General features: G+C 40.0%; 1 protein-coding gene across 2 annotated transcripts in view; it reads right to left on the bottom strand.

Moving 5' to 3' along the window:
- The window catches only part of robo1 (roundabout, axon guidance receptor, homolog 1), a 168708-nt gene that overhangs the window by 30270 nt on the left and 113797 nt on the right, over positions 1 to 24641 (bottom strand). Inside the window, exons 4-14 of one of the 2 annotated variants that reach the window (XM_079610868.1) lie at positions 19747 to 19867; positions 16281 to 16419; positions 15984 to 16111; positions 11526 to 11650; positions 10975 to 11146; positions 8308 to 8513; positions 3895 to 3976; positions 2887 to 3055; positions 2415 to 2581; positions 2128 to 2249; positions 283 to 517 (exon numbers count right to left, since the gene is read on the bottom strand). In XM_079610868.1, coding sequence (XP_079466994.1) covers positions 283 to 517; positions 2128 to 2249; positions 2415 to 2581; positions 2887 to 3055; positions 3895 to 3976; positions 8308 to 8513; positions 10975 to 11146; positions 11526 to 11650; positions 15984 to 16111; positions 16281 to 16419; positions 19747 to 19867 — 1666 coding nt within the window. Of the gene's footprint in view, positions 1 to 282; positions 518 to 2127; positions 2250 to 2414; positions 2582 to 2886; positions 3056 to 3894; positions 3977 to 8307; positions 8514 to 10974; positions 11147 to 11525; positions 11651 to 15983; positions 16112 to 16280; positions 16420 to 19746; positions 19868 to 24641 lie in introns of those variants that run through there. The other variant, XM_079610867.1, reaches the window with a different exon arrangement.

The following is a 24641-nucleotide window of genomic DNA, read 5'->3' as shown; positions in this document are numbered from 1 at the left end:
CCATCGTAATGTTGTTTCTATATTAAATTGGAGATTAAGAGTGAAAAACTTTAATGTTAGGTGCAATTAAACACGATTGATAACAGAAAAATGTCGATTGACAGCACTAATATAAGAGCATTAAAAATTAAAAAAAATTTGTCTGAAACCCAAATATTCAAACATGCAAGTCAGCAAATCCCATTAATTTGTCATATCACATTTGACATCTCATGAGAAAGGAATGGCGGGACATTAAAGCACACAAAGCACACGGTCAGATGGGCGGAAAGCTCTCCTCACCTTCCTCGAGGGTCTTGGCCACTTTGATGTCACTGTCGGTGCCTTGGAACTCGTTGAAGAACGGTCGAACTTTGAACTCATAGGTCACGCCCTTCTTGAGCTGGGTGACGACTGCGCTGTGCTCCCCCGGGGTTCGAACCTCAAACGTGGCCCATTCCACACGCTGCTGAGCGCCCTCTGGGGACGGCCGGTACATCACCTTATAGCCCTGGATGTACTGAGACTGCTGCTCCACCTACAGGAAAGACCATGGACAAAATCAAGGATTACCCAGGACTAGGACACTGGGAAGCTGTACAGGACTAGGACACTAGGAAGCTGTACAGGACTAGGACACTAGGAAGCTGTACTGGACTAGGACACTAGGAAGCTGTACAGGACTAGGACACTAGGAAGCTGTACAGGACTAGGACACTAGGAAGCTGTACAGGACTAGGACACTAGAAAGCTGTACGGGACTAGGACACTAGGAAGCTGTACAGGACTAGGACACTAGGAAGCTGTACGGGACTAGGACACTAGGAAGCTGTACGGGACTAGGACACTAGGAAGCTGTACAGGACTAGGACACTAGGAAGCTGTACGGGACTAGGACACTAGGAAGCTGTACAGGAAGCAAGGTTTTAGTTAGTTTTAGTTAGCTAAACTATGCTTTATTATCAGACATATTTATCATTTTTATTTACAGTATGTACTATAACTTTGGTAACAGTTTATGAAGATGAATATATACTGTATTTCCCAGAATATATTTTTTTATCATCTGAAATCTGTGCTGCGACTTGCTGGTAAGTTCAGTTTCACTTAAATAATAAATTAACTTAAATACATTTGTTTAGGTGTTTATTATACATATTGTTTGTAATGCATACAACTTTATATTTGTGTTCTGTTCTGAATACCGTTAAATTGAAATAGTTTGTTGTGGAGTACTTAAAAAAAACATTTATAGGTTTAATTTTCAAAAATGAAATTTTTGATGATTCAGATTTGAGCTTCTAACTTTTAATGTGAAGGGATTTTGGTAACTCCTTACAATAAGGTTAGTTAACATGAACTAAGAATGAACAATACTTCAGCATTCATTAATCTTAGTTAATATTAATTTCAACATAAATTACTAATAAATTATTACAATAAAAGGTTGTATTTGTTAGCATTAGTTAATGCACTGTGTACTAACATGAACAAACAACGAACAGCTGTATTTTTATTAACTAATATTAACAAAGATGAATAAATAAATACTGTAACAAATGTATTTTGCATTGTTAGTTCATGTTAGTTAATATACATTAACTAATGAACCTTATTTTATATGGGATTTTTATGTTGAGGTGTTCAGCACTGGGATCAGTCCATATGGCTGTGGAGGGGGGAGAATTGAACACGCTTGTAAAGATTTTAATCAATTCTTGATCCGCCCCAATAAAAGCAGATGTCGTTTCAGCTGTTTTTGATTAAATACGTATAAAGTGCGAACAACACAACATGTTAAGAAAGAAACATGCTGGGAATATTTCTGTTTGTGAGGTGAAATCTGGATGGATTTAACCTCAACTTCAAGATTAATTTGTTCACTACCACAAAATGTGTGAAATCTATGATTAAAATCAGATAAAAAGCTATTTGCCAGCGAGTTAAAAAAAAATAAACTTAAATGAGCGCATTACTTTCCAGTTACTTAGTTACTAATTAGTAACTGTTACAAAAGTAGTTACTTTTTCAGGGATAATGTAACACATTACTTTTAAAAGTAACTCTCCCCAACACTGGTTCTGGACTAAACTAAATACATTTTTGTGTGTGTCCTGTCCCTTTAAAAGAAAATGTGGCAGCACTCACAGTCCACTGGACTCGGACGGAGGACGATGAGAGGATTGTGGGATTGTGGAGGTGAATGACAACATCTCCTAGTTCCCTCTGGATCTGGCCATGGTCCACTCCCTGACTGGTTGGTGGGATGTCTACTCACACAAACACAAACCACACAAAAAAAAACATGTAGTACATGCTAAACACAAGCATGTGCATATCAAAAACCCCCAGAATACACAAAACAGCGATAAATAAATGTAGATATTTAAAACACATGACAGGATACTTGTCTGTGAGGTCAAAGGTGAACTGACCCTGTGTTTTGACCGCGTCGCTGATGGGGCTGGGGTCGCTCAGGCCGTACGCATTGGCCGCTCTCACCAGGAACAGGTAGACGGCGCTGGGCTTCAGATTCTTCAGGACGAAGCTCTCCGTCTTCACGTGATCCGCGAGCGTCTGCCAGCTGCTGCCCGCCGCATGGCTGCCGTCCATACACACATCAAACATGAGTATTTATACTGCAAATTACTGCAGGCCAAACTTTATATCGAAATACCGTTACTACAAACATTATACCAAACAATGAGGTTACCGCAAAACGCCGGGCTTATAGGAAAACGCGGACATGGGTATGATTATTTATGACATGCTGCAGCAAATGGACTTGGTATTTACAGAACCCCCATTAGCTTGTGAACTGTATTTACAAACGTTTGTAAAACACACGCTTGTACAACCAAACCAACCAATGACGAATGAGTATACAGTCAAAGCTGATGATGTCACCTGAAGGCCTCTATCACATAAGAGGTGGGCGTGGCTCCAGTGTTCAGGTTGGGCTTCCAGGACAGAGACACTGAGGTGCGGCTGACGTCCGTGACCTCTGGTTTGGAAGGGGCGCTGGGGATGAGGTTTGGATCTGTGGGTCGGCCGGGCTGAACCGGAGCGCCGAACTCTGAAACAAAGACACATACACACTACATAAGCACGTCATCCTGTGCAACTGCTCTGGATTACACCCAAAAACAGGTTCATATATATATATATATATACACTGATGAGCCAAAACATTATGACCAGTCAGAGGTGAAGCGAATCGAGGTGAAGCGAACCTCTTTTTAATGCATCTCATATCACACATTTAATCACACAATCAATCAATAGGTAGGGAAAAGGGTGGTGCTTGGGATGGATCTGAATAAGTTCTACCCCCTGCGCTACACCTCTTTTAATGCACTTAGACCTCATTTAGACTTAGAAGGCACATAATACAGGGATAGTGGGGTGTGTAAATGAGCTGGCCCGTCAGTAGGACAACAACTGATGATGGGAGCAGGGGAGGGCAGAGGTGGGGAGGCTTTCTGGGTTTCCCCCACAGCCCCCCATCCCACCCCCAACCATCATCTGCGTTACCATTTTATAAATGGCCCAGAGCTGTTGCTCTTTCAACGGCTCCTGAAGGGCTCAAATCACTTCTTGCGTACCTCGTAGGTGCAAAATACTGGTAATCTTCATTCCGCATTCACACAGCACATATACTGGTAATGTTAAAACTTCCCGTACTGGTAAATTGCTGGAACCAATTTATCGGTATATTTGAAAAGGTCCTGTTTGATCACCGGTGTGATCTGTTACCGCTAATTTACCAGTAAAGACTGTATGTGTGAAAGGGGATATTGAAAATCATTTACAGCTGGACGAAGGTTTAATTTCAAACTCAATTTTAGACTTAATTTCCTGTCGTTGGTTGCCGCTCTATTGTCTGTTATCTTGCAGTCTGTCGGTCAGTCGTACCTTGCACCTCCAGGTAAGCCTTCCACGATGCCTCTCCGCTGGGGGTGGACGCGGTGCAGGTGTACGTGCCAGTGTCTCCCAGCTGAAAGAAGAAAACAACTCCATTAATTCATTTGCATATACAATTATAATGCTTTTCCTTCTTGAAGATTTTTTGCTTATATGCAATACATTGCTAAAATATCTTAAAATGACGTTCAGAAGATTTTCACAATATTTATGATTTAGAATGTATGGAAAGCTACTCTTTAGATGATTATTAGATGGTTGTAAACTAATATAATAGTTAAAGGTGATGTTTGCGGTTTCTGCTCGCTAGCATTTGGAAATAAAATCAAATATATAAAATAATCAGCTTTGTAGTATTCCTCATATTCATTCAAATAAAATTTCGTCCCTTGCCTTTATTATTACTAAAATACATTTAAAAAATCAATCACTTTAAAATTGTCTGCACAAATGAAATGAAAATAGAAATAAAACAAAATGATGCATGTAGCTAAGCTACAAATGGTTTGGTAATGTGAATGTAAATATCTATCATGCTACTAAAATGCATTAAATTAATAACTGAGAGACAGAAAGACAGGATGAGACAGGCATAATAAATGAATAATTTAAATAACTCTGTGGTTAATTGAAGGACATCAGGTAATACAAAAATATATATGTATATTAACAAAAAAATGTTGAGAGAAAATAAAGACAGACATAAGGACATCAACATGTATGTTATTTTCTTAATAAAGCGCTTTCTTATAAAATAATGACAATAACAGTGTTTGAATGATGTAGTGTTGGTGTATGCTAATATCTTAAGGAAAAATGACATATTTAAGAACACGTCAGCCGATCTGTCAGTCAGTTTATACAAAGTCGGCAGAAATAGATAGTCTATCTTGAGCTACTGGTGTGCGTGTGTTCGCTTAATGACATGTTCATTATTGCGAACCGCCCGAAGCGCAACAGATAGAGATGCATCTCCTCGTTTCGCTTTATCTCTCCTCTTTTCTTTAAAAGAAGCGAGACGTCTTCAAGTGAGACATCTATGTTAATTAAAGTCGCATTCTGACAGCCTACACTGGGGGGACCTTTGACCCCTGTGCAGGGGAAACCCGGGCGCTCGTGTGTGTGTGTGCTGTGACAGGAAACGCTCCCCCTCGCTCACGTTCGGAGGGTGTGTGTAACTCCACGCGGCTGACGGGGGGTGACAGCGGGAGTGTGTGTTCGCACATCAAAACCTGCAGGCTGACTGACGGCTCTCTGAACACTGGCCGTCTGTGCCTGAGATGATGTTTGTGCTGTAGTCAGGGATGAAAGGAAGTCTTATGGAGTACTGCACACATGCATGTCTATGTTCACTCACACATCATGTAAAGATGTGAAGAAATTATGCCTGCTTTGCAATCATTATACAATTTTGATAATTAAAGGTACACTATGTAACTGCGTTCACACCAAACGCGAATAGAGTGATTTCCATGTTAAGTCAACGTAAAGACGCGTTTATGCGCATTTGGAGGTCCTGCCGCACGAATGAGGCGTTTAGCGCGGTGGACGCGAATTCGCCTCGTTCGCACGAATGAGGCGAATTGAGCGTCTGGCACGATACGCGCGAGCGATTTTATTTGGTGCTTTTTGTGCACGCCCGAGTTGAAAAATCTGAACATTGGCGTCAATTCGCGTAGCGTTAACCAATCAGGAACCTGCTTGCTACTGTCATGTGGTGAAGTGACGTGATAAACGGGGGCAGGCCCGCTTTTCAGTTTATAATGTTATTTTATATGTTGGGCCTCAATAACTTATTCTATACGTTTGGTCTCAATAAATTATTTTGTAATATGACTAAATGCCTGGTTCTAATGTACAACAACGCAAATCTTTTATCACACAAAAACTTGATTTCAATTTATGAGACATTCATTTTGTATTGAATGCTATTTATTCCATATTTAAAAATCTAGATTATATGAAACATTATTATTCAAATGTAAAGACAACCAACATACTTTAGTGTATAAGAACATATTCCGTGTCTGGACAGTGTTATGTGAGAGAGAGAAAAATCACAGGACAGGTTAATTACTTTTGGAGGCTGGCTCCATTTATCATCCAAACAAAAATAAATTATAGATTAGGTGGGTGAGGGCAAGGCTCGCTCCGATGCGGGACAACAGGTCATCAAACTAGGCACGGGACAGGCGGAAGTACCGCTGAAAACGGCCGTCATCCAGGCGCAGCTCCTGGAGCAAATAGTGAAACTCGCCAAACTGGGTGCGCCTCCAGAGGGTCTGGGGGACCCAAGTATGGCGATGATGACCCGTACGCCGCTGTTCTGCTCTCCAGAGCAAATACAGAGCGGTAACTCTCTCGATGAATGCTCGATCAACATCAGCCATCTTGCAAACAGACAACCGCAGCACTTGCCCCTCCCACAAGAAGCGGTTTCCGCATCAATATAGCTTCAAACGCTTGCTTTTTACACACGTCCTTTTCGCTTTGGATGCGCGAATGGCTTCAAAATGTTCGAGCGTCCAACTAGACGCGAATTTGACGCTCTATTCGCGTTTGGTGTGAATGCAGCATAACGGTTAAAAACAATGCATGCATTTTGTAGAAGAACATTGTTTTGGTTGTGCTTCGGCTTGCCGTGACCGTGTGGATGAATATGGTTATCCTTCTGCTCATAAAACATTCACTACTATGCTTAAGAGATATATAACCAGTTTAGATGGAAAGGATCTCAAGCTGACTAGTTGAAGTCGTTATTGTAGCTTAAACCATTAATAGAAACTTTCTTGAAAATAAATTCCAGCACAATGGTACAACAGAACAGCCATAATCATTTGACCCTTCACAATAGATCATGCTTTACAATCAACTCTGTTAGAGAGCTACATATGGCAATTTATCCTTTCAATAAAATATCTCTGAGTCGCTTTTACGATATTTCAAATATCCAAAAAGCCAAGTCAATGTTGATTCTTGTTTTATTACGAGCTCTGTTCTCTTTTTGCCAGCAGACTCTCCTCTGTTTGCCGTTTGTTTAAAAAAGGTGATTCCTCGGAGGTTTGAGATTTATCTTCTTCATATCAATCTTTCTCACTCGTGACAACTAACCTCTGCCACTCACACAGCAGACACACGTCAAAGTAGCCGGAGCAACTTTTCTCTATTTACGGATATGATGAGACACGCACGGACGAGTGACGCATGTACGCAATAACCCACGAAAACCATCCCGACAGGACTAAAATATAAACACATAACAGGCTTACCATACTTCTATCTGTGTTTTATATTTATTTACAGTGAGGTCCAAAAGTATGAGACCACACTGAAAATATGGGATTCAAAATGTATTTTAAACCTGGAAATAAACAAAAATTGAAGAAGAAAAAAATGCTACAAATAAACAAATATATATATTTTGTTTGTTTGTTTTTTATGAAAAAAAAACATCTAAACATAGTTAAAACAAGATCAATGTACTTGAGAAGCAATATGCCAAATGAAATACAGTATGATGTACTATATGAAATATGAATGAGATCTTAAGTCTTGTTTTCAGAGAAATTAGTTTTATGCTTAAATATAAAGAACACATGTTACACAATACACTTGTTTTCCCTCTGAATTAGTTTTAAAATGAAAAAGTAAAATAAAATAATTTGTACTACTTATTCTCTGTAATGAACTTTAATAAACAAATTAGCTAATAAAAAAAAGTCAAATTTTTATCATGATAATCATTATGTGGGAATGTGGGCCCTTGCAAAGTTTATTTGCAACAAACTTGCAGCGGATATGCGGTAAATCTGCGGCAATGTCACCCAAACATGTGCAGAAAGAATATTTTTATAAGGGAAGCTGTGATTTTTGATTCTGTCAGTGAAACCTGCAGTGCTGTCTGAGGTATTTTGAAAAAAAACGGAAAAAAAACTGCTAACTTCAGCTCAGAGAGAAGCAGCAGTTAACCGCATCCAATAAACCATCCCGCCGCATTCAGAAACCTCCATGAATAAAATATTAATAAAAGTAAAAAAGAGAGGCGCTGAGTCTGAGACGAGCGGCGCAACACAACCGCTCACAATTCCCTGTAAATAGTTGTTCTGTGTGGTGTGTTTGGAATGGAAAATTCCATAAAAATCTGTTACTAAGGAAAACCGAACAAGGGAAACAGTATTTTACGAGAACAAGTTGGTTTGGTGCACCAAACGAACACACGCTCAAACCTCCATACGTGAGCGTTTTTAATGCATCAAAAGGGTCAGAGAGGACTTACAAAGCTATAAATCCATGAAAGGAAAGGGTTCTCATGAACCGGAGTCACGTCCCCTGTTTCTGTACATTAATCTGCATGATAAATATGTCAGGCTTTGATGTAGTTCTGACCCCTCAGAGCCACCGTACCTTAGCGTAACGGATCTGCAGGGCTCCCGTGTCGAGTTGCTTGAGTCGAGAATCATGGGTGGACACCAGGACCCCGTCTTTCCTCCACAGGATGGTGGGAGACGGCGTGCCGGTGGCTTGGCATCCCAGGACCACCGTCCCGTCCACAGCCACGGTCTGGTTGGTGGGACCCTGGCGGACGATGGGTGGAGGTCTGTCTGAGATCACTGGGAAAGAAAGAGAGAGAGAGAAACACACCATCAGAAACCAATCGCTGCATTGTTTCTGAGTGGTATAGTATGAAAGTATAAAAACAGTAACAAAATAATAGTATTCCTAATGTTCATTAATATTCAAATAAAATAAATCAGCTTTGTGGTATTTCTCATAATCATTAAAAACCTACTTTTTTGTCTTTTCTTTTTTCTTTTTCTAAAAATAAAATGAAATAATTATAATAAAATAATAATAAAATCAATCACTTTTATATTAATTGCTTTGTTGTATTTTTAAGTCTTTTGGATAAAAGCATCTGTTAATGAAAATAAAATAACATTTAATTCATATTCAAATAAAATAAATCCGCTTTGTAGTATTCATTATAATCATTAAAAATCATCAACAAGTCTCTTAGATAAAAATGTCTGCTAAATATTTTTTTTATTTTAAAATAAAATCAGCTTTGTAGTATTCCTCATATTCAATACAAATGATGAACATAATTTGTTTTTCATCCTTATTGTTTTTCTTTATTTCAAAAATAAAATTAACAATCATTTTATGATGAATCGTTTTGTAAAAAATAAAAATAAAAAATGAATACATGTTTACATTAAACTAAAAGACGAGAGACAGAAAGACAGAGAAAAAGGGTGAGACAGACATATCGGTCTCATTTGAAGATATATGTCTCAAATATATCATTTAAGTCTTAAAGCTGTCCCAGACCTACTAATATCATTATAATAACTATAATGAAACACAACTGTACTCCAAACCAAAATCCAAAATACATCCTTCCACGTTTTATAAGAGCCACAAAAGCGAGTGCGTGTACGGTCAGAGGTAAAGAGAACGAAGAACGCAAATAAAAATAAAAGTAACCAAGGAAAAAGAGCATGCGAGTGTGGAATGTCTGGCAGCAAACGAGCTGAGTACATGTTTTAAGAACGAGAGAGAGAGAGAAAGAGAGAGAGAGAAAGAGATGGAATCCAATTTTCTCAACTGGAAGCAATTTTCTAATCAGTCAACAGCAGTAGCAGAACGAAGCCAAACTAGAGACGAGCAATTAATACCGGCAGCATTTCAACAGCACTAAATCTCCCTCACACACACCCAGCCATCATCACCACACTAAAACACACAGAAATACTCCACGTCTATTAAAATGGCCCCCCGCGTGTCCTCTCCTCTCTCACGAGGACCCAGGCCGTCTGATAAACGCTGGGATGTTTACGTCCATATGATTGTGTTCGACAATGCCAGAAGCATTACCGCCATTTACACGGCTGCCATTTGCATAAACGCCACTACAGCGCGTTTTCAAAGCCGTACAACGCTTTCGTGAGGACCATCAAAGGCATGAATTATGTATCAGATGACACGCTCGCACATGCACGGTTGTGTCCTCGCGTCGACGCTGTTGTAATTACTGAATCATCATGGCGGTGACCTGTAATTACGATCCGTGCCCGCAGTAAGAGCGAGGCCAGAGAGCGGATTGCTGCTACAATAACTGTTATTATTCTTTCTTTACCTCTCTCTCCTTCTTTTTGTCTTGCTTTGGTGTTTTCTTTATAGACAGGCACTCACAGGAGATTACATTGGATGAGAACTATTCTGTTGAACTATTCTGTTGTGTCTAAGTGTCTTATTGGCTATTTGAGGATATAAAGTAATCAATGTTGGGGAAATGCATTTCTTATAAAATGGTGTTATTTGCGATGCATATAGGATTTTGATTATATAGCAAGTTCACTCAACTCTTTACATAGCTGATATTTACAATGTTAACTTTAATGCGGCACAACCAATCGGTTCCTGTCGCATCTGCAGCCAATGAGCTTGCGGCTCAACATTTAGATAGCTGGTTAGCGCTCACTATAGCAGTTTGAAGCGCGCTTTCAGATTGACCCTCCCCCTTCCCCAGCTCCACCTGTATAAATCTGCTATGGGTGATTGTATATATGGTTCTTTTTAATGACTCGGTCAAAAAGATTCACGAACAAAATCTTTCGGTCAGTGAATCGTTCAGAAGCATTACTGAATTCACAACTGACATCCTTCAACACACACACATCATGAAAAAAAGAATGTTACAATATTAAAATAAAATAAAAATAGTCCAAAAAAAGTTCCTGGCGAATAACACCTCGTATGCTGGATTGTGCTGAAATAATCAATCTGTTAAAGCATTTGTCATGGCTACACAAAACTAACAGCCAGAAATATGAGTAGTGACGGACAAATTATGTGTTTATTCTTATAATGCCCTTATGGAACGGCTCTTATGGGTTTTGCAAATAAATACGCAAGTAATATAGTGAGTAATGCATTTACAGTGCAAAACTGAGCAATTAATATATTGCAATGAGAATAAACTAAAATAAATAACATTAATAAATAATAAATAAAAAAGTATTTGGGAGTAACTTTCCCAAAAAGAATGAAATGTATGTTTGCGTTTACCGTCTGTAACCTCCAGCAGGGCTTTGGTGATCACACTGCCAGCGATGTTCAGAGCCTGACAGCTGTAGTAGCCTCCGTCCGAACGCTCCACCGCCGTGATGGTCAGATCGCCCGTCTGAGAGACAGAGAAACGACTGGAGGGAGGAGGAGGTTGAGACGAGAACAGGAGGTTCTGGGGAAGGGGAAAAGAAAAAGAAACAACAAAAATAGAACAAAATAAGTTTCTCCAAGAATATTCAATATGTGAGAAATAAACATTTTGTCAGGACTTGCACGTTTACACTGCATGCCTGAATTCCTGAGTGTGTGACGAGTGAAAATGATCAAACCACGATGACTTGAGGTGTGTTAGAGGTGTGGAGTGTTACGGAGCCCATTAGATTTGTGTAAATGTGCAGATGGCCTTATAAATCTAGCAGCCTCATAAATCTGACTGACTTTAACGGGGGAGAGTGCCATGCATTTTATATGTTACTGTAAAAGTGTGCTCAGGAAATGCATCTTTGTATCACAAGCCACAGCACAAACATACACAGATACTGTACACTCACCTGACTGCCTTCTTTCTGCCAAAATATAGCAGGCTGAGGACTTCCTGTGGCTTCGCACTGAAAGGTCACGGTGCGGCCCATCCCGGCTACTTGATTCCTGGGTCGCACCACAAACACCGGAGGAACTGCAGACATAGGAGTTAAATAAGTCAATTACCAAAGACAATATTTTGAGACTTGGATTGTAAAAACGAACAAAAACACATTTACATGAATACACTTAATATGGAAGTCTATGGAGCAACACATTAAGACTGTTTAAAAGCCAGTGTGCAGCCTTTATTTTATAAATTAATTTGTGTTTTATCAAATAAATATATAAAACAGTTGCGCTGCTAAATATTTTTCTCAGGATTTTTTCTCTTATATTTTTCAGGATTCTTTGATGAATAGAAAGTTCAAAAGAGCAACACTTATTGGAAATAAAAATATTTTGTAACATTATAAACGTCTTTTATTATACTATAAATTATACTATAGTTACATACACCGGTAAAACTTTACAGAACTTTATATAAAATGGCTTTAAGTAAAGTTTTACCTAATTTTAATTTCTGTGTTGATATTTTCATATTTTCTATTGAAACAGGAAGTTGGGTCAATAATCTTTTGTTTATGTTATTGGCACACACTTAGACATGCCATGAATCAGAGATGAGTTGTTCATATTTTTTGACCTCTGTATAGTCCATGTGTACATTTCTGCTAAAAATGTTTGTTGTTAACTTGTATTAGCAAATCTCTAATTTAGATTTCAGGGGGTCTTTGATATCAGCCAAATTTCTTGGATATAAATACACTAGAGACGGACTGAGCTCAAGCCTTCAGCGTCACGTTTATCGGCAGGGAATAAAAGAGAAAGTCACACTGGTGTTTAATGGAAGGATATGCAGGTATTCTGGAACATAAAAACATATGTAGACGCACTATAAAAACGGCACGACCGCCACGTCTGCTTCATTTGCATGGACAAGGGCACAAAGCAATGAAATTTACATGGAGATGAGGGGGATAAATTTGGGCCATCTGTCCCGTACTGACACTCTTTAATGGAACCGACGTCGTTGGGATGCCGGTTTTTCATGCATCTCAATGACTCGGAGTGGAGAGATGCTGATTCCTGACGCAAACCCCACTTCAGAGTCCATAACAGCACGGAGCCATTTCATCTTGTAATAAGGATATGCTCATAACATGTGACACAAAGTATGACCCCCTATGACGACAAGCGATTCCGTCTACCGGTGAACCAATCTTAAACCTGTCAAATCATACACTGCCGTAAAGCGTCCGGAGGAATAAAGCTAGAATTTTCAACTAAGTGGGAAGAAAATGAGGCATTTTGACGTTACCTTGTACGCTCAGAGCGAGCATTAGTTTTTACCCAGGCCTGCTGTGCTGTCACTGTTGCCGGTGACAACCCAGACAAGCGTGCTGATTGGTGGAAGGATGGAAGGTGGATGGATGGTGGTTCTGACAACTTCCTGTTGCTGTCAATGCAGCAAAAATGGTGACGGGTGACAATTGCAACTTACCAGACATAACTGAAAGAGGAAAAACAAAAAATAGAAGCATGATAAAACACAGATGTGAGAGATGCGCAAATTAACCACACACACACACGACGAAGCAAAAATGACAGGAAATGCTTACTGAACAAAATCAGTGCAGTGATGTATTTATGAGCATAACACAAAAACATACAAGAAACATTAGGTGTGGCAAGCACACACACACATTGTAAATATATCATGAGGCTGAAATATATGGCACAAAACACACAAAGAAACAATTCTATCAGTCTTGAGCTGTGAGCGTGAGGCATGAATGGAGGTTTTATTCTTCTGGTCTGGCCAACGTTTTTATTAGGTGGACAATGTGACCTGGAGTCTGACCCTTTTAAAGCTACAGTGTGTCATTTTTACACCACTAGCCCGACGTAACAACACTGCCTCGGCCAATGGCTTAATTTGGAGGCGGGACTACTAGCTTGACTGAATACTGACATTATTTCTCAAAAATTTAAATTTTTTCAAATCTGTTTATTTCCGCTAGTGTGTGGAAATTATACACTTAAACTTAAACTTTAAAAGAAACGCAAATTCTTAAAAGCTTGAGCAGTGATTTAGCATTTTTAACCCTCGTGTTGTGTAAAAAACCCTCAATCTCCAGGACTCAAAGCTTTAAAAAGTGTGAAAACAACAGGTAATGGCATTCAAAAAGCATTTAGCATCCATAAAGTGACATTTTTCCAAATTAAACCTGCTATTTTTGTAGTGGGAATAATGCCGGGTGGGTTAGTTAACTAGATTAGCTAACATGAACTAACAATAAACAATGTGTTTTGCAGCATTTAATAATCTCTGTTAACGTTAACAATCAATTTAAATGTAAAAGCTGTACCTGTTAATACACTGCGAACTAACATGGCAAATAATGAACAGTATTTTTAACTAACATTAACAAAGATTAACACATGCTGCAAAACACATTGTTTACCGTTAGTTAATGTTAGCTAATGCATTACTTAATGTTAAGAAATGAGACCTTATTGTAAATTGTGTAAAGATGGATCGCGCACAATAAAACCGAGGACATTTGTTAAGCAACTACGGTAAATAAGCCAATTTGAAACTTTAAATGCAATAACCCAGGCCATTTGGAGTCAATCCTGCGAGATGGACAGAGTAACACAAACGAAGGGTGAGAAACGAGGGAAAGCGCTAGATTTGAGAACAGCTGCTTAAAGAGAACTCGACTTGGACGGGGCCGTTTGCTCTTTTGGCAATGGTTGCGGCTCTCGCTCTACTTTGTTTCCATGGCCCATTAGCGGAGCTACTCATGGGACTCGCATGGCATTCTAGCACTTTCCTCAAATACATCAGTGCTAATGACTAAATCGCCAGCTGAGAGAGGCCTCGTTTGTACCCAACATTATCTTTTCATGGCCTTTTAACAGAGAACTGACTCTTATTCCAAATTACTTATCTCGGAGAATGTGTGTACATGCGCGCTTGACATTTACAAATTCCGAATTGACAAATCGTTTAAAGAATCAATTGACTGTTCAATGCACCTATGATGCCAAAACCTGCTGTCTAGGAAGGCAGCTCACTAATGTAATTCCTTCAAAACACCAACCAGACAAAAGACATTCTCGAATACAAGTCATCATTTTGATGAATCTCATTCCTTGGCATCTGGAAAGCAATGTTGTGCCAAAGGCAAGTTTAGTAATAAGCCTCTTCGCTGGATAGATTGGTTATTGAAGCAGACGTGTTTATAAGTCTGGTTCCAATGCTACTGGCCCGCTAAACACACAGGCAAAATAATCATTTGGCAATTTCTGTAAGCAGTAAAAACCAGTAAAAGCAATAAGCGGCGCAACGAGGAGAAGGAGAAAACTGCTCAGGGGTGTCAGGAGACACAGTGGACATTGTTCTCTAAAGAGTTGAACACACTCAAGTGGACTTAAAGTGAAAAGGACGAAACAAAATGGACCTAGGGTAAAATGCTGTGTCCTTATGTATGGGTGTTTCTACAAATAAACCACCTTTATGTCGTAGGGATTGATGGTATTTTTATTAACTTTATTTATTACAAATAATAATATTGTTTCTTTGTTAAATAGATCCTTGTCCTAGACCTTGCAACTTTAATATTGATAATCCACTACCAAAATGATCCAATTCTAAACCAAATGAGTGACGAAAATCTAATCAAACTCAATATTTAAATATTTATTGCGAAAAATATCAATTATTACACACATTACGACTATACCTAGGTTGTACTATACAATTTTCACCATGACAAACAATTCTGACTCAAAGTTTTAGAATAAAGAATTGGCTATTTGGTAAGTGAGGAGCAAGTTTGTGATAAAATATGAATTGCGATTAGTGATACAAGTAAATCAAAATCAAGTTACATTTCCAATTAAGTTGGGAATTTTGACCAAAAAGTTGAAAACGTTATTTTGTTTTGTGTATTCAGGATGCAAAAAATACAAGCTTCGAATTTAACCCAAGCTAGACAAAGGTTTCAGTATTCAGTATTCAGTATTCAAAATGTAATTTCCACAATAGGGTGTTATCAAACACAGATGTGGAAATGACACTGTGGTGGGAATGATGCTTCAGAAAAATGACAGGAATCATCCTGTCTCACTCACAGGATACAGAAAAAATATAGTTTTCCAACAGCTAGGGGGGTAAAAAAAAATGTGAAGGAATATTCACAACGATCCAGCATCCATTCGGACAAATCAATCTGACAACCTGTCAAAGCTGAAAACGCCTGTCAAAAAACTAACAGCTGTGAATAAACAGGTCAAAAAAACACACACACACACACTCAGATTCCCGCCCACCAAAAGCATAGGTTACTTCAAATGATAGATTAGTGCTGGCAGGATCAGAGCAGTTTGTCAAACAGCATGAGATGAGATGTTCTTACCGTGGACGGTGAGGGTGGCGCTGGCCTCCGTCTTCCCCATCATGTTCTCCGCCTGACAGGTGTAAGTACCGGCGTCTCCTGAAGTCAGTCTCTTCAGTTTGAGAGTGTGGTCCTCCCAGATCTCATGCCTGAGAAGACGGCGATACACAAACATAGATGCAATTAAACGAGGCCATCCTGAAACACTTCATGGACTCGATCTTATCAAGAGGTTCTTTAAGACTTTAAAGGAAAGGCATTTCTCATTCGCATTTAATTGGCTTGATATAGGCCAACTAGACGTTTTATGACTCGTACCGTCCCTTGGGTAGATCTCCGTCCTCTTTCCTCCAGCGAATGGTGGGCACGGGGTCTCCTTGAGCTTCACACCTGAACTCAACACCCTGGTCCACCAGAACAGACTGACTGCTCGGCTTTCGCAAGAAGCTGGGCCTCTCTGCACACAAACACGCACACAAGCATATTATGTAATACAAGAAGTTTCCCAGTCTTCCACATGAGATATTCCCTTCGCTGATCCGATTATGAACTTCCAGAGATCTACATCTATTGAACTCTGACTTGTTGTTTTAGCCTAAACTTTCATGCAGCTAATCCTAAAGTAAGCTTCCTATCTGATTTATTTATTAAGATCATATCTCTTTGATGTTAGGATACTAATAATCTGTTAGAGGGATAGTTCACCCGGAAATGAACATTCTGTCATCATTTACTCACCCTCGAGTTGTTCTAAATCTTTATGAGTTTCTTTGCTCTGTTGAACACAAAAGAAGATATTTTGAACAGTGTTAGTTACCAAACTGGTTCTAGTCCCCATTGACTTCCATGGTATTTTTTTTTTTTCATACTATGGAAGTCAATGGGGACCATCAACTGTCTGGTTACCAACATTCTTCAAAATATCTTATTTTGCATTCAACCGAATTAATGTTTGGGTGAAACTATCCCTTTAAGATTAGGGGCCCTATTTTAATGATCTGAAACACAAGTATCAAACGCAAGTTCATTCCCTAATTTACCGACATGCGTCTGTGGAGGGAAAAGTCGGCTGTGCGTTGGGTGCAAAATAGGAATGATACATGCGTTGGTGTACAAAGTCAATTGCGCTGGGTGCAAGATAGGGCCCCTAGGACTATCTAACCCACTGATAAGAAGAAACATCAGTACAGTCTAAAATTAAGATGAAAACAGAAAATCGAATGTACTTTACAATAAAAGCACATATATACTACTAAAATAAAACTGATTGTCATTCATGAAAATGAGCAGAATGAATCGTTGCATGTAATTAAAGGTGGTGGTGTGTGATTTTTTTTGTTTATATAGTTATCAGAACACCAACAATGGCAGGAGTTGGGAGTGGGGCTATATGTTTGAACAACCAATGACAGGAGTTGGGCTATCTGTTTGAACAACCAATGGCAGGAGTTGGGCTATCTGTTTGAACAACCAATGGCAGGAGTTGGGCTATCTGTTTGAACAACCAATGGCAGGAGTTGGGAGTGGGGCTATCCGTTTGAACAACCAATGGCAAGAGTTGGGAGTGGGGCTATCTGTTTGAAGAATCAATGGCAGGAGTTGGGAGTGGGGCTATCTGTTTGAATAACCAATGGGAGGAATTGGGGGTGTGGGGCTATCTGTTTGAACAACCAATGGGAGGAGTTGGGCTATCTGTTTGAACAACCAATGGCAGGAGTTGGGAGTGGGGCTATCCGTTTGAACAACCAATGGCAAGAGTTGGGAGTGGGGCTATCTGTTTGAAGAATCAATGGCAGGAGTTGGGAGTGGGGCTATCTGTTTGAATAACCAATGGCAAGAGTTGGGAGTGGGGCTATCTGTTTGAAGAATCAATGGCAGGAGTTGGGAGAGGGGCTATCTGTTTGAATAACCAATGGGAGGAATTGGGGGTGTGGGGCTATCTGTTTGAACAACCAATGGCAGGAGTTGGGGTGTGGGGCTATCTGTTTGAACAACCAATGGCAGGAGTTGGGAGTGGGGCTATCTGTTTGAACAACCAATGGCAGGAGTTGGGAGTGGGGCTATCCGTTTGAACAACCAATGGCAAGAGTTGGGAGTGGGGCTATCTGTTTGAAGAATCAATGGCAGGAGTTGGGAGTGGGGCTATCTGTTTGAATAACCAATGGGAGGAATTGGGGGTGTGGGGCTATCTGTTTGAACAACCAATGGCAGGAGTTGGGCTATCTGTTTGAACAACCAATGGCAGGAGTTGGGAGTGGGGCTATCCGTTTGAACAACCAATGGCAAGAGTTGGGAGTGGGGCTATCTGTTTGGAGAATCAATGGCAGGAGTTGGGAGTGGGGCTATCTGTTTGAATAACCAATGGCAAGAGTTGGGAGTGGGGCTATCTGTTTGAAGAATCAATGGCAGGAGTTGGGAGAGGGGCTATCTGTTTGAATAACCAATGGGAGGAATTGGGGGTGTGGGGCTATCTGTTTGAACAACCAATGGCAGGAGTTGGGGTGTGGGGCTATCTGTTTGAATAACCAATGGGAGGAGTTGGGGGTGTGGGGCTATCTGTTTGAACAACCAATGGCAGGAGTTGGGGTGTGGGGCTATCTGTTTGAATAACCAATGGGAGGAGTTGGGGGTGTGGGGCTATCTGTTTGAACAACCAATGGCAGGAGTTGGGGTGTGGGGCTATCTGTTTGAACAACCAATGGCAGGAGTTGGGGGTGTGGGGCTATCCGTTTGAAGAATCAATGGCAGGAGTTGGGAATGGGGCTAACTGTTTGAACAACCAATGGCAGGAGTTGGGGGTGGGGCTATCTGTTTGAACAACCAATGGCGGGAGTTGGGGGTGGGGCTATCTGTTTGAACAACCAATGGCAGGAGTTGGGGGTGTGGGGCTATCTGTTTGAACAATCAATGGCAGGGGTTGGGGCTATATGTTTGAATAACCAATGTATTTGTGTATATCTGTTTGAACAACCAATGTAATGGGTTAGGGGAGGTGGTATATGTTTGAACAACTAATGGCAGGGGGAAGTGTATTCAAAATCTGTTATAAAACAGTCATTATTTTTGCCACTCTGTTTTGTGACTCTACTGCCACTAAAGATGGCACACTTCATCTCTAAAATTGAATCTGAGGAGATTTTTTTGGAGGAATTATGTTTTGCTCCATTTCTTACACTTGATCTAAATTGAGAATGACAATAAACTTGACTTGACTTGACATGGCTGGTGACTTTCTCCCTGTAATGTGTAAATATGCAAGCAGACATTGAATAATGATGGCGATGAGGAAGGCTGTGTTGCAGGGATTAAGAAGGGAAGGTCAAAGGCCACAGCTCTGATGTGGAATAGTGTAAACTGATATGTTAAGGTGTTGGACGACACAATGTATATTTCTGTGTGTATGTGTGAATGAAGGGATGTGTGAAGGGTGAGCTGGTATTTGTTTCATGGCAAACTCTGATGATAAGGTTTAAGGGTCCATGTCTCCTAAACGGGGTCAATGACACGCTGGAGTCTTCCTACAGCTAAGCACACAAACTCTAAACATCTGGATTCTCTCCTGCTCTGCCCATAAACAAACACTTCATACAACGTGTGTGTGTGTTTAAGTGAATCCATCTGCATGCTTTTCACAATCAAACGCACCAGAGGTTTGTGTGGGAACCTGATTATATATACACATGTGCGTCTTAAGGAAGGCAGATCACATGCGGGGGTATTTGAGAATCAGACTTCTGATTTACTGAAATACATAAATTAAAGCAGAAGTATATCAAAAACGTACCAAGAACAGTCAACTCTGCGATCTCGCTCTCTCGTTCCCCCATCATGTTGGTTCCCACGCACACGTACTTCCCTGCATCCGTTTTGCGGGTGTTGGTAATCATCAGTTTTCCTCCTCGTATCTGATGGAAAGAAAATGTGAGAAGTCATAAATATAAGGATTAGAGGACATTAAAGGCCCTGTGACACAATGCAAACCCCTCCATAATCACACAAAAACTACTGCAAAAATAAAATAATAATTATAATATACACATGTATATATGCTGTAGAATCAATATATCAGTGCAATGTGTGTAGTGGCTATTCAGGTGGCTTATAGCTTCCCAGGATCTGATTACAGGCCAAAGGGACCCTTTTTTTTCTCAAGCAATTGTACAGGCAGCTGGGGGTCCTCTTTCACCTGAGCAGATCAAAATCACAAACAACAAATCTGACCCCCGCATCAGGGGACCACACGGCGAGAGTCAATGAGAGGGATCAGAATGTGGCGGCTCTCCTACGGCCCCCTACCTGCCTGCACTTATACAGGTCAACATGTGGGTTCACTTTATAGCAGATCATGTCATGTCTCATTGATTATCATTCACTGCGGTCAGTGTTGAGTCCAGCGGCTGGATCTGTGTTTAACATGTGGAATGTGTAAACAGAGTCTCAGTGATAAAGACCAGAGGCATTCACTAAATATTGCATAATTTACAAATTAGATACAGATATTACACTTATGAGACACAAATGCCACATTCAATCTTCAAGTCTGCACTAAAATGTGACACTGTAGCTGAAAAATTTTTGGATGGGTGAATGGATGAAACAACGATGAAACAAAATATGGACAATGAAATGATGAATCAAAATATGATGGATGAATGAATGAATGGATATGTATGGATGAATGGACAGAGGGAGGGATGGACGGATTAAACAACGATGAAAAAAGATGGAAGATGAAACAATGAAACAAAAGATGATGGATGGTTGATGGATGAATGGATGGGATTGAAACAAGATCGATGGATGAATGAATGAATGGAACGATGAAACAAGACGATGGGTGGATGAAACTATGAAACAAAAGATGAATGGATGAATGGATGGATGAAACAAGATGGATGGATGGATGGATGGATGAATGAAAGAATGAATGGATATGGATGGATGAATGGATGGATGAAACAAGGTGGATGGATGGATGAATGAATGGATATGGATGGATGAATGGACGGATGGATGGATGGACGGACGGATGGATCAAAGAACGATGAAACAAAAGATGATGGATGGTTGATGGATGAATGGATGGATGAAACAAGATGGATGGATGGACGGATGAATGGATGGATGAAACAAGATGGATGGATGGACGGATGAATGGATGGATCAGTGAATGAATGGATATGGATGGATGAAACAACGATGAAACAAAAGATGGATGATGAAATGATGAAACAAAAGATGATGGATGGTTGATAGATGGATGGATGGATGAAACAAGATGGATGGATGGATGGATGGATGGATGGATGGATGGATGGATGGATGGATGGATGGACGGACGGATGAATGGATGGATGGATGAAACAACGATGAAACAAAAGATGGATGATTAAACGATGAAACAAAAGATGATGGATGGTTGATGGATGAATGGATGGATGAAACAAGATGGATGGATGAATGGATGGAACGATGAAACAAAAGATGATGGATATTTGATGGATAAATTGATGGATGGAACAACGAAACAAAAGATGAATGGATGGATGGAATGATGTAACAAAAGGTGGATTGAATGATGAAACAAAAGATGAATGTGTGGATGGTTGATGGAACTATGAAACAAAAGATGGATGGATAGATGGAACAATAAAGAGACAGACAGCCAGACAGATGAAAGTATAAATACAGTATAAATGAACATTAAAATGTACATGTTTCACTCTGTTCACAAACTCTCAGAGGTGTAAAATAAGACTTTTATCTGATTGGGTTTACAGTCATTTACATTAAAAGGACTGCAAGCATCTCTAAACAAAACATTCACCAGGTCTCATGGGACGTCTCTGAGTACTTCCAAACCGGACACGTTCTGAAGCATTCTTGAGCCCTGTCGCCTCTCCTAAATATTAATGGTGGAAAAGAGTCTTTAAACAAAGGAGAGGTCGGAGGGGAAAGGAAGGAGGGTGGGTTTATTTAAGGCACCCTATGGTGTTGGAGAGGTTTTGAAGTGTCATTATGTTACTGTTTGTTTGAGCGAGAGCTTAACGGCTGAAACGGCACAAGACTCGCAAAGCAGACAAGGTCAGGTCAGACGTAGGAGTGAGAGAATGTGTGAGTGAGTATTAAGGAAATAATACAGTGAAGAAGAGGCTGACCCCAAAGGAAAAGTGAGCATGTGCCTCAGGAAAAACTCAAGATCAATTTCAAAATATTGCGAGATGCTTATTGCAATATGTTGTGGTATTGCCTTATCTGTTAATGAAAACATGTAGCATAATCTGAAAGCGCACCTACGCAACGGTCTAGGTTTCATAACAAAACTACTATCCGATTGCTATGACACGTAACATGCCGCAGATCTCTTGCTAGACAGCCCAAAAAACTCCTCTTCACGTCCCAAGTAAACGCAGACACATATTTGGAGTTCCATCACAGCGGGACAGCTTTACTGTCGGTCCAGAGTCAATGAACACACCTTCGCTCCCTCCGTCCTCGGATGCGATCAATCTTAGCATTGGGAGATTGCTTTATTCGCATGCCTTTTGTCTTGTGTGGTTTGGCAGAAGTGCTCACACAGAGCTCACGGTGTGGAGTCACTCAGCAGACCATGATAATCACACACCAACTCAGAACAAAAAGCTGCAAAACAATACAGAGCGCGCTGCTCCGGTTAATTTGAGCAGACTGCAGCAATTACTGCTGAAAAGCAATTAATGGCCACATTGGAGCTCCTTAATTTAGAGATAACAGTGGAACGCAAAACAAATGAATAATGTTGATGCTCATTACTGTATGCAGAGCTGTAGTTGAGCCAATGTTTCGACAAAAATCAGTTAATCGCTGTGAAGTGCATTTTGCCCCCAAACAAAAAACAAAGACAAAGATGCTTCTTAAAGGAGCAAAACATGTTTACACTTTTTGCACAATTAAACCATATATAGAGAGAGCTTACTGTAGAATGATATAAACGGTGAAACGATTCCAGTGCTTTATACTGGTTAGTTAACGATTATACTGGTAGAATATTGCATGGCTGGAAAATGCCCTCAGCCAATCAGATTCGAGAACTAGAAAGAACTGTTGTATATATATATATATATATATATATATATATATATATATATATATATATATATATATATATATATATATAATATAAATGTTGTGCTTCCTTTAATTTTTCTAAGCATCTTTTTAGTTACATCATTTAAGACGGTACAACAACATATCTATCAATACGTAAGGCCAATATTGCATTGTGTGTGTGCTCGACCTACATTATGAGGACCTTTATAATGTAGTTATAATTCAAGTTTCAGGTACATACAGATGTCCTCATAATTCAAACTGCTAAATAAACATACTAAACGGTTATTCATTAAAAATATAGAAATTCAGAATGTTTTCTGGTAGGGTTAGGGGCTAGAAAATGTCATGGGCTCAGTATAAAAACCATTACGCCTATGAAACGTCCTCATAATGATAGAATTACCAACGTGTGTGTGTGTGTGTGTGTGTGTGTGTGTGTGTGTGTGTGTGTGTGTGTGTGTGTGTGTGTGTGTGTACTTGGTATACATTACATTGTGGGAACCATAATGTCCCCACAAGGATAGTAATACCTGAGATCACCTCCATTGTGGGGACCAGCCAGCGGTCCCCATGAGGGCATTGGGTTAATAAACATACTAAATTATATATTTTTGAAAATGTAAAAATGCAGAATGTCTCCTGTGATGGGTAGGTTTAGGGATAGGGGCAGTGTAAGGGGATAGAATATACAGTTTGTACAGTATAAAAACCATTACGCCTATGGAATGTCCTCACAAGGATAGAAATGAAAGCTTGTGTGTGTGTGTGTGTGTGTGTGTGTGTGTGTGTGTGTGTGTGTGTGAGATGACCATACAGTTTAATGTCTACATAATTGTAGACTGCAGACTAGAGATAAGCTACACACACCACCACCACCACTAACATCAACAACAAACTTGATCTGGTTTGATTCAGCTTCATTCTAATCAGCACAATCGCAACAACATCAGTTACACGTTGTCGTAACTTTGGAATGCGTAACACATTCCTTCATTGCCTTTTCAGTCAGTGTTAAGCAGTAAAATGGTATTCTCGATTAAAAATAACAAACCCCCCCCCCCCCCCCCCCCCAAACCACCTTTAGCCTTATTCTACACAAATAAGCCACGTGGAAAACGAGCAGCGGCGTGCACATCAAAGTCACTCTTTTAACGACAAAAGAGGCCTGATTGATCCCGTTACTTAATTTCCCACACATTTAATTAGAAAAACCTAATTGGTGGCCCTGGTTTAAAGACTGCATTAAATCAGCAGAGAGAGAGTTTTCGGCTCGTGAACGCTGGCGAAGGCAAACTTTCATTCCCACATGCCCTTCCAATCAGATGAATGGGCTCCATTAATTTTCCCTGACAGAGTCGGCCGCGACGCAGTTTAAACACTCATCAGCAGAAGCCCTAATCGGCCTTCATTTGCTGGGAAGATGCAGCAGAAGCAATTGTTATCCACATGCATTAAATATGGGAACTTCTTTTCGCTGTGTCTTTTTTATTAACAAATCAGCAGGTCTTCGTTAGTACCTCTAAAATGAAAATTAGGAGGGGACTTGGTTTGATTTGCAAACACAAGGCCGGACGTGAAGCTCGTATT

The sequence above is a fragment of the Phoxinus phoxinus genome (assembly GCF_949152265.1).
Source record: "Phoxinus phoxinus genome assembly, chromosome: 4".
Classification (NCBI taxonomy): Eukaryota; Metazoa; Chordata; class Actinopteri; order Cypriniformes; family Leuciscidae; genus Phoxinus; species Phoxinus phoxinus.
The sequence above is the reverse complement of the archived record's forward strand: the minus strand, read 5'-3'. Positions and strand labels throughout refer to the sequence as shown.